The sequence below is a fragment of the Molothrus ater genome, chromosome 3, assembly GCF_012460135.2.
Source record: "Molothrus ater isolate BHLD 08-10-18 breed brown headed cowbird chromosome 3, BPBGC_Mater_1.1, whole genome shotgun sequence".
In the NCBI taxonomy this organism is placed as follows: Eukaryota; Metazoa; Chordata; class Aves; order Passeriformes; family Icteridae; genus Molothrus; species Molothrus ater.
The window spans coordinates 107713857-107728456 of record NC_050480.2 but is presented as its reverse complement, the minus strand read 5'-3'; the positions used below and the strand labels follow the sequence as shown (position 1 = coordinate 107728456).

The following is a 14600-nucleotide window of genomic DNA, read 5'->3' as shown; positions in this document are numbered from 1 at the left end:
GATGCTCTTGACTTGTGCATGTGAGATCTTCCCAAAATGCTTTTCATGTGAGCTGCCATCTGTCGTTGGATGGTGGTGACTTTGGCAGATATTATGGTGGAAAATGAAGTCACTGATACTGAAGTGGAAGGTTCTAAATGTTACATTGCTGGGTTTATTTCACCCCTGTTTTGAGTGTACAGGAACACATAACACCATTTCTCTCTTATGTAACCAATAATGCTGTTTCTAGCTGCAGAGACAAGGTAATTGTTTTTCTCTACTAGCTGACTTGTGCAATTGGACACACAATTCACCCTGATCCTATTGTGGTAACACAACATCATGGTTTGTACATTTAATCCACATGCTTAGGTGCCGTTTTTTTTCAGACACTAGCATATAATTTCCATGTCTTTTCCTTAAGTTACTTCTTCAGAGGTTCTGTCATTAATTTTAGTTCCCATTTCAGTTTGCTCTCATATTTTAAGAGATTTGTGATCTTTCTTGCAGCATCTCCTTAAAGGAGTCCATTATCGGTGGGCATTTTTCATGCCGAGTGGCCCAAGTTTGGATGAAATAGCAGAACTGGTTGATTCTGGAAAGGTATGTCAGTACTGGTTACTTGGGTATTTGTGCTGAAGGAGATGCTGCTTGGACTCAAAAATGGTGTAGTTCACTGTTGAGAATAAAGTGTTATGAGAGTCATGGTAAGGAAAACCGTGAGGAAAAAAATCCACTTGTTCCGGTTTCTAACTTGTGCTTTTTGCAAGGAATTTTGGAGTTTGTAATGCTTAAGACTGTTCTGCCTTGTCCTTCTTGAGCGTACTTTTTAACAACACAAAGCTTACAAAGTTACAAGGAGTTATGTCCAGTGATTGTTTATTTTTGCCAGTGGGAATAATTTAATATGAACTCTACATGAAAACTATGTTTTAAGAGGTCTCAGTTGGTTCATTTGGGCAGAATAAACATGGCTGTTTATCTGCATATGCAAAATTGCTTAGCCTGGATGGTTGGCTGTCCTGCCCATGGTTTGCTCAGAAACTAGAATATTCTGGTTATTGCCAGGTAATAGATGATCTCCATTGGCAGAGTGGTGACAAGAATCTTGTTTTTCATTATTTCAATGCTGCAGGTTCTGATGTTTGTGCTAATTCAGCACAGGGACTTGGAATATTGTGAGCATTCATAAGCTTCTGGGGAATCTTCGTGGACTTGGGGGGAAAAAGCCAAGACAGATTAAGTCTGCTTTTGTGATCTTTTCAGGTTTATGAGCTTGTTACAAAATATACTGTGGGAGTGAACAGTTGATTTCCTGTGTTTTGGATTGTGTGGTGAAATAGGCCCCAGCAGTGTCCTCTTTGGGAATTTTGGCAACATGAAATTACCCAAGAGTAGAGAATATGGACAACTGCTGTTAATCTTTCCATGTGGTAGATAAGCAGAAGAGTAAGCAGAGTCTGTCATGACTGCTGGTAATTCCAGTATGTGAACTGCCATCTTGTGCTCAAAATTTGTGCATATTAGTAAAATTTAGATCTCTCAAAGTCTGAGTGTTGATCCCCCTTTTTGGGTATGCAGTATGTTCCAGAGTTTGGAGAAGAGTCAATAAACTGTTCTTGTACTGAAGACCTGATTGCTTCTGTTTTGCCACCTCAGTGTGGCTGCTAAGAATAAGAAATTCTCTGCTTTGCATTATGTCCAGTGCTGTAGGCATAATCCTGTGGTCAAGAAAGAAGCTGTAAAAGGTCCTCATCCTGTGATTGTATTCAGTCACACTGCTAAATTATAAGTGTCTAAGAAAAAGAAATGCCCTTGTCTTTGTTTTTACCATTTGTCCTGTTCTCAGCCAGTTGCAATTTGTTTTGTGTTCTGCTTCTACCTTGTATGCAAAACAAATGCAGACTATGCTCATGAAAGCCTCTTGGGAAACAGCTGTTTATGCAATAGAGATAGGGCTTAATAACCTGGCCAGGTGAATTGCAATGCCACTTCAAATGTACGTCAGACATGCATGAACGTCCTGATGTACTTCTGGCTGTAAAGATGATCATGAGGACAAAGATGTTTGCTTGGTCTTTTATTCTCTGTGCAAAAACAGGTCCCTAATGTCAGGCTGTTTGTCTGCAGAGTCATTATTCTAGCAGCATTTTACTCTATTTTGTGCAATGTTGTAAACATCTGAGCTGTCATCGGGATTTTATAAGACTCAGTTGTGTTCCATTTAGACAGATATTAATGAGACTATGACCTTTCTTGTTTAGACACAAGAGTTCTCGTAAAAGGACAGACCATCCATTCAGAAGAGTAGGTGTTTGGGAAAAAAGGCAGGAGAGAATCACTGGAGAAATTGTACCACAATTTCCTATAAGTAAGTGAAATGTTTGTGTTTGGATAGGAAAGAATAAAGGAGAAATAAAAAAAGCAGATAGCAATGAAGTGTTTCAAGAAGCTTGGGGAAGCCAGCAAACTGAGCTCATGTAGTTGAACTCGTTACCTTTGAGTGAATATTTTTGAGTAATGCAGGGTGGTTTTTTTTTTTCATTTAAGTATTTTCTGTTAAAGACATCTTAATTTTGAGATTGTATGAAATGAGTAAGAGAGCAATTAGAAAGCTCCTGGAAACAAGAGGCTTTTTTTCCAGGAATAAATTATATGGGGGGATTAAATGTAAGAAATTAAAAAGAGATGATGGTTTGAAGAGATGCTACAGTAAGTGAAGCGTTGAAGAGCTTATCTATGAAACATTTACAGATAATTTTGATTTGACAGTCCTTCTGCACCAACAGAGATTTTTAGTTCCGATGAGTTCATCATATTCCTTTGTGAAAGCAAAAGGATTCTTAATCCTTCAGTGGATGAAGAATAAGCAATTTTGTTTAAAGTTACTTGGTTTTCACCTGGATGATCTATGCAGCAAGGAATAGAGATTTGCAAAATGTCAGCTCTGAGGAGGAGTTCTTTTAACAGCCTTTTTTTAATGGGGAAGCAAAGGAGAGGATTTGATGAGTTGGTAGTACAAGAAAAGAGAGTAATTTTCTTTGTGTGATTTACCTGCACATCAGTCAGGTCTGGGAATTGCAGAACCATTCTCAGTTTACAAGTTGTTTTCTCTGCCTTGCAGATGGACATCTTGCAAAGAAACTATTGCAAGACTGAGGGGCTGGGAGGCTGCTACAACAATTATGGGCATGGAGAAAACCCAGTATTTCCTTGACAAATTTTAGAGAGACTGGCTATTTTCTAAACTGCTGGAGAATCCCTGTTGTGGTTTGATTTTCAGCAGTTAATTATGACTGGCTTAATGTGGGCTCCACCAAATGAGTTGACAAAGCCCATGTCAGCTCTGTATCTCTTTCCATGGTAGAATGTTCCTGGTGAATTACAATTCTCATCTTAAGACAGCTGAAATCAACAGAACCTTTAATTCAGGATACAGATCTGCTGGCACACTGTTCACTGAAGCATCATCACTGAAAGGCTTGTTAGGAATTAATTTGGTGTATTTGTGGTCAGTGTTGTGGATTTAAGATTGACAGTGTTGGTTTTTGCTGCTTGCTCAGCATTTTCCTCCTAAGGACATGTCATATAGTCCTTGCTGAAAATAGGCCAAATTCATGTAAGTATTTAAGTTGGTAGAAGCCTCTAACTCATAACTGAGCAGTTACTTTGTCTTTTTGAAACCTGGTGGAGGAAAGCTGGCTCAGAAGACTCCTTAGTGTCACAAGCAGGAGCACTGAGTGTGTTGTGTGTTCTTGCCAGGACCATAATAGGATGTGGGGTCATCCTAAGCCCAACAGAAAAGTGACCTTTTCATTTTAATTCAGTGCTATTTAAATGCAGTACAAGTGTGTGTGCAGTGTTTCTGGTGACTTAATACTCTTTCCTTCAGAGCATTGTTGCATCAGATGGTCTGATGGGTGAAAGTTGTTTTTGCAGAAGGAAGGCTGAACGTCAGAGTCTCCAGTCATGAAATGAATAGGTCATTCTCTCTGATATTTCCTCTTTAGATAGATGTTCCAGCACAGGCACCCTTAGGAAGAACAACTGCCTGCCTTTATTAATGTAATTTGTGAGTAGTGTTGGTTATACATTTTGCTGAAGGCACTAGATGCTTTGGTTTAGGGGGCAGGATTCTGACTGTTCTTTGGCCCTGCTGCTGCCTTCTTGTGCAATGCTGAACAAATCACATAACCTTTTGCTACCATAATTTCTTGATCTACTAATGAGGGCTAATGCCCTTTATTCACCTTTGATGATTTGCTCTGAGATACCTTGTTAAAATGAGGAATTTAATTGTCTTCTGTTCCTGGTCTTTCCTATTCAGGAAGTAAATAACACAAATGGATGGATATGGTCATCCACTTTGACATGCCATGGGTTCTGAGAATTGTTTGGATGGCCATTAGGGCATAACAGCTTCTGGACTCTGTATCCTAACCTGTGTGTTGATTTGCTTCCAATTCATTTTGTTGCAGCTCTGCAAATAACTTTTCCCCTGGCCCTTATTGCAGTTGCATTTCTCTCAGCTCTATGAATATCCAACAGTGAATGCAACACTGAGTCCTTGAATGTTCTCCAAACATGGCATCTATAGATGTGGCCTTCTCTACAGTAATTCCAGACTTTGACTCTGCTAAGGTATCCTAGGATAGCTGAGAACTTGCCCTTGTGTGGTACCTGCTTTAGTCTCTCTGAAAAAAGGGACTAGGGTACCTAAGTATAGGGGTTTCTACACTTAAATTTCTCCATTAACTAGAGATCAGTCCTTCTTCCTACTCTCATGGGAAGTCACTCATACTTGTTCTGATGACCTTCTTTCTTCGTGCTAAATTGCAAAGCTTGCACCTTTTTTGTTTTTTACTTTTACTTTTGTGTTTTCCTGTTGCAGTGCATTTGTTTGCCAGGTTGGTTGGCTAGACCACAGAGATGTTGACCAAGGAGGGGTTGCCAAAAGCTCTGTTCGGCCCTTTCTCTTCCAAAAAGAACCTCTATCTGCATTTTGTCATGGCCACCAAAAACAAGCCGCTGTGATTTTTATTAAAACATACCTGCTCCCTTCCCTCCAGGACAGGGTGGCTTGCCTATGTGCTGAGCTCTGTGTGTGTCATACATCACAAAGTATCTGTGAAGGGCACCAATGGAAACTTTGTCTCCTGTGGGGAAATAGGGTTTCAATACGTAAATTCACTTACACCACGGTGAGGTCTGGAAAAGAAAGCGGCATCACCTACCAGGCATTTAATCAGATGTGTTCCCTTAACCTGATGTAATTGTAAATTGTGTGGTAAGTCAGGCCTGGTGTTCTGAGCTCTGGCCTCCTGGTGTAGGAGGGAATTGTGCCTAGTGCAGGGATAAAGTGCAGACAAGGCAGCCCTTGTCTGCTGTGAGTTTAGTTTGCTGAGACTGGGAAGATGTGGATCATGCAGGACTAATGTTCTAATCTCTACATATGATAGGCTTTCATATGTAAATATGTATTTATATTTAACTGTACCAAAGTTGGTTCTGCCTTAAGTATATGGTGACATTGACCTAGATTGCTTTAATTACCAGCATAAATATCAGGATAACTACCAAGAATGTGCCTTACCAGGGATTCTAGAAGAGATTAATTATGCTTTCCTTTAGTTAACAGTTTTTAACATGGTCCTGTATGTAACTAAATCCAGCAACTTCCTTATTTCTACTGTTTTAAACTTGGGCTAGGCTGGCACACATTGCAGTTCTGGGCTTATCCCAGTTTCTTACTGCTCTTTATTGTGTTCTGTAGAAGCTGTTCTGCCAGGGCTAATTAACAAACGAGATTTTGAAGCCTTTTCTACACTCTGAACTGTATCCTGATAGCCTTCTTAACTGGGATTTTTCTGCTAGCATTTTAATAATTGTACATGATATATATGAGTTCCTGTGGGCTGCTGTTAGAGATTTGATATAAAATAATGTACTTTGGCTTATTAGACAAACATATAAGACCTGATAATGCAGTTGTTGGTAAGAGGTTGTGGGATTTGACCCTGGAACATTTGCCTTCCATTCCCATGTCTAAACCACTACAGCACCATTTTTGTTATGGGTGTATTGTTTGCTCAGTTTTACTTCTCTTAGGTATTTGGGACAGAAAATATCATGTATGTGCTGTCCTTTAATGTGCTCATGGATGAAAGTGCGTATTCTCTGAAACACAAGTTCATAAAAAACACAGCAAGGAAGGCTTTTTACAGAACATTCAAAGATGGGGCTCTGAGCAGTCTGGTCTAGTGGAAGGTGTCCCTGCCTATGGTAGGGGGAGCTGGACTGAATGGCCTTTAAAGGTCCTTTCCAACCCAAACCATGCTGCAATTCTATGCTGGCACTGTGCAGTTGCAAAGCTACCTGTACAAGATGTGACCAGAGCCAGCTCTTGTAGAAGGTAAGGACTTCATTCTTTGTCTTCAGTGAGAGCTGACCATAGCCCTTGTTGACCTTGTTGGCAAGCAGCATGAGGCTCAGCATACATTGCTGAATGCCATTTCAAGGGGAAGAAGGAATGAAGAAAGGAGTGAGATTTGGATCCAAGGAGCATGGAACAGGAGTACAGCAGAAAAGATGCTCAGCTAAAGTAGGAGTGTCCCAAAACAGCATCTTTTTTCCCCATAGGATGACAATAAAGTAACAAATGGATGACCAATTGTTTAGTTCCAGGACAAGGACTATTCTTTTTAATGATTTCTCTTCACAATTCTTGTTGACATTGATGGGGAGACTCACTAAAGACCAAAGGAGACTCTAAAGCTCTGCATTTGTGCTCCTGGACCACATTTAGGCCCGGTGGTAATTTCTGGAGGAAGATGGCCTTTGCCTGTTAACTCAGCTAGTCGGATCAGCAGGCAGGTCTTTTCCATTACGGCAAGCCCTCGGGAGGACTCTGTCTGGTGGCACATAATTCCAGCTTTTGTTCTGTGCGTGTGCAAGCTCCTTGCCTGGAGGGCGGTGTATGGGAGCCTGAGCAGCCTCACCAAGGCAGAGGAAGGCGGGAGGCACTCTCCCAAGCAAGGCTGCCCGGCAGCTCTGCCACGGCCATCCTGTGCAGAGCTGGAAGAGAGCCAGTGCACTGTCACTGTCCTTTGAGAGGCGGCACGTCTGTCCTTCTGCGCTCTGAGCTAGCCTTGCGCCCGGTTCGTCGCTCTCCTGAGACGTTCAAGGCTCTCGCTCTCCCTCCAGTGGCAGGAAAAAGCTCCGCACTTACTGGAGTCACTTATCGCTACTATGAGCGTCGAAGCCGTCTCCATTCCTTTCATGTTTTCTCACTTGTCCCCTCCTGATAAGCTAAAACTGCGTCCTTGGCACCGCAGAAAGCGGGACCTCCAAGGGTGGGCCCGACTCTGCCATGATCAGAGTGTGTTCCTGCTGATCACTGCCTCCTGCATTCAGAGCTGGAGTGGCTGGGACACCCCTCTGTGATGTGTGTAGGGATAGCCTTAATCAGCATCAGCAATTACTCTTTTTATTTTTCCAAACACGAGTTCATTGCAAGAGACCTGAGATTCATTTCTATAGTATGTCCTGCATTGGAGAGAATGAAGAGGAAGAAAATACCTTTCAGGCCCAATCTGTTTTCAGATAAACATTTCAATGTGGGTATGTGTAATCCTTTCTCTCCCAGACTTTAGTTTAATCCCTTTTCCCTGAACAAATAGGTGTCCTCTGGCAAGGAACTGATGCGTGGCTGTAAATAGGCAATGTTTTTATTATCCAGTTAATCTCCATTTATTATCACACATTCAACAAACAGCAGACGCTCCCCTACTTGTTTGTCTGTTCACAGGAAGAAATTTTATCTTAGTCAGTGGATTATGGTAAAGGCTGAGTGAATCACTGTGCTGCAACATGGTCAGCCCTTTCAGGGTTATTCAAACAATGGGGCTGTCCAGCCAGCCAGATAAAATGTTTAATGCCCTAGATTGCCAGGATCATCAATTTGGTATTCATGTCTCTCTACAGCACTGCCTAAAGCCAGCATTTAAATGAAGCTAGAGGTTACATCAATGTAGCAGATGGGCTTTGAGCATGTGGTGGCTGCAATACACACGGTGTTTTGAACTGTGAGGCTGAATTCAGGGCTCCTCTGAATCACTGTGTCACCACTTTTCAAGTGCAGTGGTTTAAACTCTACCCTGCAGGCTGAGGATGTAACATACCTCACTCTGTCAGAGTTGTAAGTTGCAACCTAGAGTAAGGGACTATGGACTAGCAGAACAGTAAAGTGTCTTGTTCATGTTTTCTTAGTTGCTGCACATGTCTGAAATTAACTTCTGCCCTTCCCTGGAATCCCTTGCACTTCACATCCCTTGTGCTGCTGCTCTGCTTTCTTCCCTGAACACTTTTCCTCTCCTCCTAGCCTGTTGCTTGTCAGGGTCATCTGTGTCCATGCACTAGCAGGCTGGGTTTCTGTATCTCTTTTTTCCCTCTTAATTGAAGCACAGCTTTGTACACAACTGCCACTAACAATAAGTACTGTACAAGTGCTTGGCTCAACAAAGTTCCTAAACTGTGTTTTCCCATGCATCTGCTATGAAAGCAAGGGTTGGTCTTCCTCAAAACAGTCAGTACTGACCAGCAGCACGTTCTTCCTGATGGTCACAGCAGCTGCAGCTGCCCTCAGATGCTCAGTTTACCCCAAACCATTGTCTAATTCAGTGGGTTTGCTGCCTTGAGTCCACGTCCCTGACTTTGCTTATGTCCAAGACAACAATTCTATTCTGTGCTGAATGCTGACCAGACATGAGTTTGTCTTGTACGTGATCATTTATACCCAACATTTCTTGCACAGTTGAGCTGTGGCTCCTCTGCCATGTGTTGCTACTCAGTTTGCTGGGGCTTGGTTTACAGACATTGTCCAGGCAGAACAAGGGAAATAAATTACTAAGCCTCATACCTTGCTGCATGGCAACTTTGAGGCACTTGGTGATTGGTGACTTTATTTTTTTGCACAGTTGCTCTCAAAGTTATTTGTCTGCAAATTCTAATGCATTCTTTGGAGAGGGGTCATTAATTCCTGTTTTTCTGCCATGGGAAGTTTCACACTATGGATAAGCTTGCCTTGACAAAACAAAAAGGAAAATCTAGTGAAATTAGGGGATACTGTGGTGCAAGTTAGAGTACTGATGTCTTGAGCAAAGCGAGTAGTTATTTAAGTGCAAGGAGTAGACGTCAAGATGTCAAGTAGATGTCAAGACACAGTGTATAAATGAAGAGGAAATTAGATCTAAGAAAAGGACCTCCCTGAGCATGGACAACTATCAGAGAGCATTTGTTGTGCTGCTGGGGAGGGTGCTGGGTGGTCAGCTCTGGTGCTAGGAAAGTGTGTGTATGATAACCTTTCCTTGGTAGTGCTGCACACTCACCTTCTAAGTAGCACATCTGAAAGCAAAACCCTTTGTAAGCAGCAGCTTTTTGGAAGACAGCACTATTCCAAAGCTGCACATTGTTTGTGTCCTTATTGCTGCTGTATTCCTTTTCTGTCTAGCATGTCCTGCCAGCAGAAATTACCAGTTCTGGCTTATTCAACAAGAGAGGGTGCATGCTATAAAGAAAATGCAGAAGATATTTTTTCCCTGACACGAGTGAAAAGGATCTTCTAGCTCTGTAAATAGTGTGTTTGGATCTTTGGTACTTCAAATCTTCATCACTGCAAGCACTAGCTGCAGACTCATGTACTGGTCATTTTTCCTCTGGTAAGAGGATTAGGATCAGTGCAAGGATATGTACTGGGCTGGTCTTACAGGATCCAAGGTAAAGGACCAACCACAAGGTAGGCAGATCTTTGGTAAGAGGTGTGAGAGGTAGACAAATATTTTTTATTATTCATATTCTGTAGACAAATATTTTTTTGGCATTTGGAATGCTGACTCAGAACCTTGACAGTAGAAAATAACCTCTTCCCTTGGACCAGCAGTGACAAATATTTTTCAGAAGAGCTGAAATTTCTTCTGCTTCTGTTGGTACACTATGACATCTAAAGAAAATGCTTATAGGGGTTTCAGGCTCCTTAGTTAATAATGGGGAGAGTGAATAAGTAGTTTCACTGTTGTTAGAAATGAATCTGAAACAATCCAGAAGGCCACTCTACAAAATTAATGTCAAAGTAGCAGTTGATGCAAGCTGGGCTTAATAATGATTTATGCCTCCTGGAACACACAGTGGTGAATTTTCAAGTGTAGTTAAATGATTCAGCAACAAACATTGGTGGACAATTTTTTGTACTTCATTTGTGGTCTTTTGAGGGTACTGAGCCATGTACTGATGCAGACAGGCTTCAGATTTATAGGTATCTTAAAAATATCTGACATTGTGAGAATTCTTGAGTTTAACAAGAAAGCCAGTAGAGAAATATGAGGAAAAAAATATTCTTTCTGGAAGTATATCTTTGTGGACAACAAAAAGTTAAACCATGGTGTCAGTGTTTCGAAAGGATGTACAAGTTAAAACCTTATGTGGTGACATTAGTGGGAGAGGCCCCAGGTAAGGGCTTCAAGAGGTGTTTCAAAACATGGGCAAAGAGCAGCAGAAAACTTTCTTCTGGATGCAGTGGTAACCCTGAAAAATCTCAAAAGGTAGTGGCTACATGGCAAGTTCTGTCCTAAATACCATAAAGAAACCTCCCTCCCCCCTCTTCATACAGCTTTGAAGTGTGAGGGTGATACATTACTTTATTCCTAATAGAGTGACTTTTTTTCTTTATTCTGTAGATTCAGCCAGTTATTGATGAAGTCTTCTCATTTTCTGAAGTTCCAGAGGCCTTTCTGAAGTTGGAAGGAGGACATGCACGTGGAAAAACAGTGATCAATGTAATTAGTAGACAATAAAGTATCTCTAATCATTATTCTGCCTGCAGTCAGTCCTTGAACATGAATTGGGATGCAGTGAGTGTTTCTTTCTTAAAGGCTCATATAGGATGCATAACTTATGAATCTTGTTTTAGAAAAGCCTCTGATTCCTTCATATGCTGCCTGTTATTTTTATTAAGCAGACAAGACATACTAATGCCTCTTCAGCATTTCTACCTGAAAACCATATTAAAAATGTAGTTGTGAATTTTGCAGAACACCCCTCACTCTTGGTATAAGAGGAACAGTCTGCAGCATTTTCCTTTTGTATATCTTGAAGCTTTTATTTTTCAGGTGTAAGTCCTGAAATGGTGAGGCACACTTATCTACTTGTCTATATGAGACCTGTGCTGTTTTTCCTACTTGTTTACCTTCACTAATGCAGATTATTACTCAAGCTATTTCATTCTTAGAACTAAATGGTCACATCACTGTCTCAAGACTGATACTTTGATCTTGTTATGGCAACTCTCATGACATAGCTAATCTAAATAGAAGCATGGAACAAAATCAATCTGTAACTGATAATTATTCTAATTGCCCAACTCCTGGCCCAGATTCAGCTGACTGCAGAGTCTGTGCAGGTAGTCATTTTGTGTCCCTGTTCCTGCTGTCTCTCATCACTGATGGTGAAGTGCTGGAGGGGGTGTTTGTGTCTGGTGGGCTGTTCCTCAACTTGCCATTTTGCCAGATGGGCTATGGAGTAACTTCCCCTGCAATTATACAGGTGGATTGAAGGAAAGTGGCAACTTCTTAAGTGAGAGCTGTCCATTTACTGCAGTGCAGCTGTGGTGATGCACAAACCATGTCATGCAATGCTTCCACCAGGGGACAGAAGTGGCAGCTGTGTGAATGGTGGCTCTGTGCACAAATGTTTATACAAGTGCCTGTACAAACATGTGCAGAAGATTCTTCTTGTATAGAAGAATCACCCATTCCTCAGAGCCTGCAGCTATTCCACACCATGCATTCACTCCTCAGGGGATGGCAGAGGAATTAGGGACAGAGATGGGCACAAGATGAAAGCAAAACTAACCATAAAATGTCACTTTTCTGCCTTTAAAAATAATTTCAGTAAAACATTACCTAACTTAAATTTATTTGTAAAATGCTATATTATATATAGCAAGAGCACATCAATATGACAAAGTACCACTGTTTGGAACCAGTAACATCATATTTTCTATTAAGGACTAAAAGCAGCATATTTCAGAGCAACAAAACTTCAGTGCTTCTTTACAAAAGGAAGAAAATTAGTAAGGCACTTCCTCTAGGGTGCTAATAGCAAAAGCACCAGTATCCTTTGAGGCAATACAATAGTAATGAAAATGTTAATTTTAAACAGATTTACTATGCAAGACAAAGGCCTGGATGCTCCTTGGAGCAGCTTGTAATAACACTGGTCTAAGCCAGACAAAACACAGCAGCATAGTACCAGAGTTTGTATTTTACCTTTTTGCCAACATTATTAAGGAAAACTAACATGACCAGGTTCAAAGCAGAGCAACAGAAGGACCTCCTGCAGTCATCAGAACATCCTACATGTCACAAGCTCTTTACTAAACCACTAACACTTACTTGGAATGGGCACAGCCCTCGTGGCTGGGCACATAACCAGGCTTGGCTGTGCCCCTTCCTAGAGGAGTCTGACAGTTCTGTCCAACAGGGAGCCAGGAGCCCACCACTATCATTGCTTTTCAACAGCTCCAGAAATACTGGGGAGTTGGGCATTCTCCATGTTGGTAAGCCCAACAGGCAGTGGCTGGAAAACTCAATAACCACAGTGCTCACAGGCTGTTGTAGTCATCTGTAGTAATTCTTTCCCTATGAATTCTTGTTTCCTATGATTTCAGAGGTCAGTAAGACTCTACCTCCTAAAACAGTTTCAGTAAGTAAGTACAAATATGCCTTGGCAAACAAGAAAAACACTCCCAACTCAAGAAGTTAGGCAACCTAGAAAATGGGCAAATTCTTCACATTCCAGTGCATCCTTTTGCCAGCCCTCTCTTTTTCCAACAAAATATCTGCTACTTTACATCCTCTATACATGAGAAAAATCTAGATTTTTTTCTTAATTTAGGACTTACTATATTAGCATACTAACTATACTCGAAGCCACACGTTGAAAGATCTTTGGATGTGCTGTACTAGCAGTCTTTAAACTTTCAGTAAACGTAAGTTTGTTCCAGTGAACCAAATATATTAATTTCCTGTAGTGAATATTTCTCTATACTACATCCCATAGGTCCAAGTTGCTATACCCACATACACACTGCACTCCTGTCCTTTACAAAATAAGTTACACTTACTGACTATTCTGGGTTAACTACTTGCTGGCATGATTGTATCTCCATGGGGTCTCTCCCCACAGGATCTCTCTCAGTTGTTCCCTTCTAGCCTGAGGAATACTGCCAAATCTCTATCCAACACTGAATTGTAAGGATTTAAAAAAAAAAAAAAAAAAAAAAAGAATGTTTTGAGATACTCAAACTTTTATAGGGAAAATAATCTTGGATAGGGAGGTGAAATAATTCTGTTGCTTGTTCTTTTTAAAATTGTGAAGAAAAGACAAAACTCTGATCATTGATGCTGTATCCTTCAGAGATGGCAGTGCCAATTCCAATGTCCAGAACAGCGGCCAATCCAAACATCATCTTTGCTTCACTGGGTTTATACAACCAGTGGTTCCCAACACTGCGTTAACTTTTCTTCGCTGACTGTGTTGACGACAACATGGTCGCAGTCATACTGAGTGCCTCCTGTAGAGAGAAATGTCAAAGAGGGGAGGTTATCTTTCAAATAAGAGACAAATACCCTAGCTTTCAGAAAAGCTCTGTAAGAGCTGGTGTAGACAATTTATCTTCGACCATAGCTCTGAGAAGACAAATGTATTTTCATCACTGCCTGCTTTTGGAATTTATTTTTGAAACAGGTTTTGAATTAACCAGGATCAGTCTGCCTTATTCTCTCCACCCCTTTAGCAATTCAGTTTCTCAGCTTTTTCAGCCTGGATGGAAAAGGAAAGAAACACTGCTGTATAGTCAGGTGCAGCTCCTTGAAGACTGTCACTTCCCAAAAATCACGCTTGACTATTCAGTTTTCCTGCGACACTGTCAATGGGCTCTAAAAACAGAGTGAAGATATTTAGATGATGAAGTAGGTCCTTCTGCTACCAGACAATACACACGTGACCAAGTCAGAGACAAGGTCTGGCACTCGTTTACTCCTCACCATTATAATCTTTTATTTTGACCAGATGAATCACAAGTCATCATGCACAATGTATCACCCAATGTTCAGCTGTTTCCACTGGCAGCTGAATGTATCTGAATGCAAAATAGGAACATTTCTTAGGGGAGCTTAATCTACTGATGTGGTACAAAGCCAAATATGTTCTCATATAAGAGCACCATTAATATTCTAACTTAAGAAACTGGGAAGCAAAGACATTTCACTGGAGCTGAAAGTCAGAAGTGATGGTTTTCTCCCTCAGATCTAGTATGTACTGCAGAAATGTAGGACGTGCATTTCCTGCAGTACAACACACCTGCAAAGCAGGTGGTGTTCCCACTGGAAGTAGCCATCTGTGCAAACCATTTATACAAAGCACCAGGACACTCCCACAGACACTGTCTTTTTGTTCTGTACCTCCATTGCCTCACCCTCCCTGACTGAGCAAAAGACAAGCCTGGCAGCTGAAAGCTTATGATGAGTCTAACATACTGAGCTTTTTAGCTAATGTTATGTTTT

At 41.1% G+C, this 14600-nt stretch overlaps 2 protein-coding genes across 3 annotated transcripts in view; one reads left to right on the top strand and one right to left on the bottom strand.

Moving 5' to 3' along the window:
- Positions 1-14600, top strand: part of RTN4IP1 (reticulon 4 interacting protein 1) — a 44028-nt gene that overhangs the window by 13399 nt on the left and 16029 nt on the right. The window contains exons 8-10 of one of the 2 annotated variants that reach the window (XR_004979901.2): positions 493-585; positions 2247-2353; positions 10713-10846. Coding sequence is in view for 1 of the 2 variants with exons in the window: in XM_036380116.2 (XP_036236009.1) it covers positions 493-585; positions 10713-10811 (192 nt within the window). In the remaining variant the exon portion in view is untranslated. Of the gene's footprint in view, positions 1-492; positions 586-2246; positions 2354-10712; positions 10847-14600 lie in introns of those variants that run through there. The other variant, XM_036380116.2, reaches the window with a different exon arrangement.
- Positions 13303-14600, bottom strand: part of CRYBG1 (crystallin beta-gamma domain containing 1) — a 95447-nt gene continuing 94149 nt past the window's right edge. Inside the window, 1 exon segment of the mRNA XM_036380114.2 lies at positions 13303-13609. Coding sequence (XP_036236007.1) covers positions 13521-13609 — 89 coding nt within the window. The 3' untranslated portion in view covers positions 13303-13520.